The sequence below is a fragment of the Malus sylvestris genome, chromosome 15 (genome assembly GCF_916048215.2).
Source record: "Malus sylvestris chromosome 15, drMalSylv7.2, whole genome shotgun sequence".
NCBI classification, from domain to species: Eukaryota; Viridiplantae; Streptophyta; class Magnoliopsida; order Rosales; family Rosaceae; genus Malus; species Malus sylvestris.
The window spans coordinates 25,174,706-25,180,289 of NC_062274.1; the positions used below are offsets into that span (position 1 = coordinate 25,174,706).

Genomic DNA, 5,584 nt, shown 5'->3' on the forward strand with positions numbered 1-5,584 from the left:
AAAGAAGAACAAATCTCAAGCCCTAATTAGGCTATAGAATTTAGGGCTCAAGCAATTGAGTCCAAATGGAAATAAAACCAACCCCAACTCCACTTATTCATTCGTAACATTTCCGTTACGAACCCGATTCAGCCATAACTCGCGTCAACATGCTCATGACAATACGTACAATTTAATTACGTCAATGAGAAATATAATTTAAAACTATTTACATACATCCATGTCACTAAGCCTCGAGGGCATTATCATCACTTTACTTACTCGGGGATAAATATATATATAATTTGGGACGGATCGTCACAATCAAAACTCTAATATCATGTAATTTTTGTTATTAATATGCATTGAAATCATGACACTAAAAATTTTCTTTTCCAAATCTGTATAAACATTTCAAAAAGTTTAATTGAATGAAATAATATAAAATAAATGTAGATAACAAGTAATAGACCCAAAGTCAATGATATTAGGGGTAATTTAGACATCCAAAAATACCAATTTTGCCAAGTCATACTTAATTATGGATATTGCTTAGTTGGAGCCTAGTTGGGTTTTTATTAGAAAATTTTACAATTGTGGGTTTTAGTTAATGAAAATTGAATTCCAAGGAGTATACTCATATTTTCAGAATTTTTTATTATGACGGGAATATGGATGGTATATCATGTGTTTTTATGTAAGTGGTGGGAAATTTTATTTTTTTAAGTTATTAACTTTTTAACACACATATCCCACCATTTGTATAATGACACGTGGTATTCCACCTCATATGCTAGTCACATCAACAAATCTCTCATCGTTATACCATTATCTCTATTAATTAATGAAACCCTATTTGTCAACCAAAAGAGGGTGAAAATACTACTTAGTTTTCTATCACACAAAAACAATGATGGGCAATAATGTAATTTTACAAATCTAAATTTTACTGTTTTTTATTGAAGCATTACCTACAGGTGACGTTAAAATACCTCTAATATTGAAAATAAATAAATTATAAAAAACAAAAACAAAAACCGCCTACCCCGCCCCCACATTCTCTCTCTCTCTCTCCCTCTCTCCTTCTCATTTTCTAAAAAAAATATGTTCATACATACAAAATGTGTAGGCAAATGCTAATAATTATTAAGAAAACAAAAAAACTGGCTTTATATGTCATATGAGGTGGATGATTAGGCACAAACTTCCCCAGAAGAAGAGACTACTGCTTTAAACGTCTTGCTGCAACGAATGGTATCAAACTTTTCAAGACTAATGTTTTCCCACCAGAATCAAGAACTTTCAAAAATGATTTACCCAAAATAATCTAAACATTAGTCTTTATGGAAAATAATAATTACTACTATATTTTTCCTCCTAAACGTTTTTTTTATTTTATCCATTATTTCATTGAAGTATTTGAATTTAATAGTTAAAAATTAAAAATCATTTAGTACTACAGTCTAGTGATATTTTTCTTCACTTGTAAGTGAGAGGTCTTAAATTCGATTCTTATCAAAGACGAATTTGAATAACATTATTACTAGTTCACTTGTAAGTGAGAGGTCTTAGGTTCGATTCTTATCAAAGACGAATTTGAATAAAATTATTACTAGTTCACTTGTAAGGTTAAGCCCACCTCCTTCTTTTTAGTGTAAATAATGTTTGTTCCAAAAAAAGTTAGAAATTAAAAAAAGGGTAAATTACATAGTAGCCCCTTAGGTTTGAGGTCTATTTGCAATCTTATACAACATTTTTAAAACATTTCACTTTCATACCTCAAGTATTATTTTATTTCAATTTCATATAACCGTTACATTTTCCATCCATGGATTTGTTAAATGCTGACATAGCTGCCACATATATGCCATGTGGTTGCCAAATGTCTGCCACGTGGCAAATAAAATAATTTTTAATTTTTTTTAAAAAAACCTGAAATTGGAAGAAAAAAAAAGGGACCGAACCCCTGCAACCCAGAAGAAGGAGGAAGAAGAAGAAGAGAAGAAGAAAGAGGAGGAGGAGGAAGAAGAAGAAGAAAAAAAAAAAAAAAAAAAGGGACCGAACCCAGAAGAGAAGAAGAAAGAGGAGGAAGAGAGGAAGAAAGAGGAGGAGGAGGAAGAAGGAGAAGAAGAAGAAAAAAAAAGAAAGGGACTGAACCCAGAAGAGAAGAAGAAAGAAGAGAAGAAGAAAGAGGAGGAAGAGAAGAAGAAGGAGAAGAAGAAGAAGAAGAAGAAGAAGAAGAAGAAGAAGAAAAAAAAAGAAAAGAAAGGGACTGAACCCAGAAGAGAAGAAGAAAGAGGAGGAGGAAGAAGAAGAAGAAAAAAAAAAAAAAGGACCGAACCAGAAGGAGGAAGAAGAAGAAGAGAAGAAGAAAGAGGAGGAGAAGGAAGAAGAAGAAAAGAAAAAAAAAATGATCGAACCCCCTGCAACCTAGAAGAAGAAGGAGGAGGAGGAGGAGGAAGAAGAAGAAGAAGAAGAAGAAGAAAAAAAAAAAAAAGGGATCGAACCCAAAAGAAGAGAAAGAAGAAAGAGAAAAAGAAAACAAAAAAAAAGGTGGCAAACAGGTTTTTAAAAAAAAAATTAAAAAATTATTTTATTTGCCACGTGGCAGACATTTGGCAGCCACGTGGCATATATGTGGCAGCCACGTCAGCATTTAACAGATCTATAGATGGAAAACGTAACGGTTGTATGAAATTGAAATAAAATAGTACTTGAGGTATGAAAGTGAAATGTTTTAAAGATGTTGTATAAGATTGCAATAGACCTCAAACCTGAGGGGCTACTATGTAGTTGTATAAGATTGTAATAGACCTTAAACATAAAGAGCTACTATGTAATTTACCTTTAAAAAAAATTGTATAAAAAAATAGTGTACGTTTATCATTTCAGTGAGACCGTGGTGTTTTGGATGATGATATAACTCCAACATGACAAATGAAGACGGGACCTTGGAACTTTATGAGGTAGACGACAAATGCATCAAGTAAATAAGTATTAAGATCTGAATCCCCATGCAAATTAATGAATACTTATAAGTACGGTAATAGAACACTTTGACCAAACCCGTTCAACTATTGGAGGTGTGAGCGTAGCCGCCTAAGAGTACCTACACAGACACAGTCAGTAATATGGGCCGCCATGGCTGCTACCATTAAGAATAATGTGTGGGTTCTTGCTATAAATAGCATACTTAATCTCCGTATGCTTCACAGCAAGCTTCCTTCACAATCACAACAGGCTCATATCAAGTGACTTGCTGATTTTTTTCGAAAAAAATTCAATTTCGACAAGGTCTCTTTAATTCGAGTTATAACGATGTCGACTGGTTTGACAAAGAGAAGGACGGTGACAGTACTAAGCATTGATGGAGGTGGCATTAGAGGCATAATTCCCAGCACCCTCCTCGCCTTTCTTGAATCCAAGCTTCAGGTACTTTAACCATTTCAGTTTTCAAATTTTAGTTTTTAATTACGTGCTTAATTAATTTGTGCATGTGGTATAGGAATTGGATGGGCCTGATGCAAGAGTCGCAGATTACTTCGACATAATTGCCGGAACAAGCACCGGTGGTCTTGTCACCACCATGCTTGCAGCTCCCAACAAAGACAACAGGCCCATGTTCGAAGCAAAGGATATCAACAACTTCTATTTGGATCACACCCCTAAGATTTTCCCTCAGAATAGGTCAGTCATTTTCATTTATAACAACTTAAGAAAAAGTTGTTTCGTATCAGGATATCAACTTGCAGTATTACTATGTACAAGTTTGGTAATGTCATAAAACATGATCAAATACCCACAATGCACTAAGTACTGTAAGTTGGTACCTCGTATCCGAACAGATCAATCAGCTCACTCAAATCCATATATATATATATATATATATAAGTTAACTAGTCCGAATGTTAATTTGTTTGAAATTTTGCAGTCGTAATAACTTCTTGACATCACTAACAAGTATGGTTGGTGCTGTCATGGGACCAAAATATGATGGAAAGTACCTGCGAACATTGACGAACGAGCTGCTTGGCGATCTCACTCTTAAACAAACCCTAACCACTGTGCTTATTCCAACTTTTGATATTAAGCACCTTCAGCCTGTGATCTTCTCAACCATCGATGTAAGACAAACAACAATATACAAGCTCTAATTTTTACTCAATTTTTTGGGATTGTTGTAGCTACTTTGTACGTATTCTTATATAGTTTTAAATCTATGGCACAGGCAAAAGAAATTCCACTGAAAAATGCTAGGCTTTCGGATATCTGCGTTAGTACCTCTGCTGCTCCCACTTATCTCCCCGCTCATTACTTCGAGGTCAAAGATGACGAGGGAAGAACCCGAACTTTTGATCTCGTCGATGGTGGGGTAGCTGCAAACAATCCTGTAAGTACTCAATTTGACAATATACTCTCAATAGACACGCATTTTAATCATAAGTTAGGAAAATAACATGTTAGACTCTCAAACAAAAATTAGAAACTAATTAATGCACAAAGGAAATTAATTGAATCTACGATCATGAGCAGACGATGACGGCCATAAGCCACATAAACAAAGAGATGTTGAAGCATAACTCAGAGCCCATGGATGCGACAAGGTTGCTAGTGCTATCATTGGGCACAGGCGCAGCCAAGCATGAAGAGAAGTATAATGCAGCCACGGCCTCCAACTGGGGTTTGATCAATTGGTTCTTTGACAATGGGAGCACACCTTTGGTAGACATTTTCGGCGATGCAAGTTCCGATATGGTTGACCTTCATGTCTCCACCCTCTTCCAATCCGTCCACGCCAAGGACAACTACCTCCGTATTCAGGTACATTTTATAAGTGGTCTACCTTCGTCAAACATGTACATGTGGTCAGTAAATATTGTATAAATGCAGCATTTTAATTTTATGGTTGCAAGCATGATCATGCTAATTGTTTCCTAATGTGGAAAAATAATAGGATGACACGTTGATCGGCGAGGAGGCATCATTGGACATTGCAACGGAGAAAAATTTGAAAAGGCTTGTTGAGATCGGGAATGCGTTGTTGAAGAAGCCGGTTTCACGGGTGAATTTGGATACCGGAAAGTATGAGGTATCCAAGGAAGAAGGTACCTATGAAGAAGCACTGATTGATTTTGCCAAAAGGCTCTCGGAGGGAAAGAAGCTTGTAGACAAAACAATTAACTGAAAGTGCAATAGAAAATCTTAATTAAATTTTTTGTTTAATTAGTATGTGATTACGTTAATCAATTCCATTGTGAATCTTGATTAAAAAATAAAGAATATTGAATAAGATTAGAGTTTTGGGATCACATCTGTTGATGGTTATGAATGGGATGATCTGTCTAACTTGTCTTTGCTTGGAGCATCCAACCCATGCAAAAAAGAAAGGGCATGTATATTTATCAATTCCATGGTGAATTTATAAGTATTTTAATCATCCAACCCATGAGACATTTTAATCTTATGGTTGCAAGCATGATTTGCTAGTTGTTTCCAACCCATTCAATATACTCCGGGTGAGGACCAGAACCTCACCTTCTCCTATATATCATCATAGTGCCAACCAGGCACTACATGTATGGGCTGTGGACAAATACGTTTCTGA

At 35.3% G+C, this 5,584-nt stretch overlaps 1 protein-coding gene across 1 annotated transcript; it reads left to right on the forward strand.

Annotated features, from left to right (window-relative positions):
• The first annotated feature begins 3,213 nt into the window (after positions 1-3,213).
• Positions 3,214-5,282, forward strand: LOC126604867 (patatin-like protein 2). The gene is made up of 6 exons (XM_050272181.1): positions 3,214-3,411; positions 3,485-3,666; positions 3,911-4,103; positions 4,208-4,369; positions 4,513-4,800; positions 4,934-5,282. The coding sequence occupies exons 1-6, from the start codon at positions 3,298-3,300 to the stop codon at positions 5,162-5,164; spliced, it is 1,170 nt and encodes a 389-aa protein (XP_050128138.1). The 5' UTR covers positions 3,214-3,297; the 3' UTR covers positions 5,165-5,282.
• Positions 5,283-5,584: the final 302 nt, after the last annotated feature.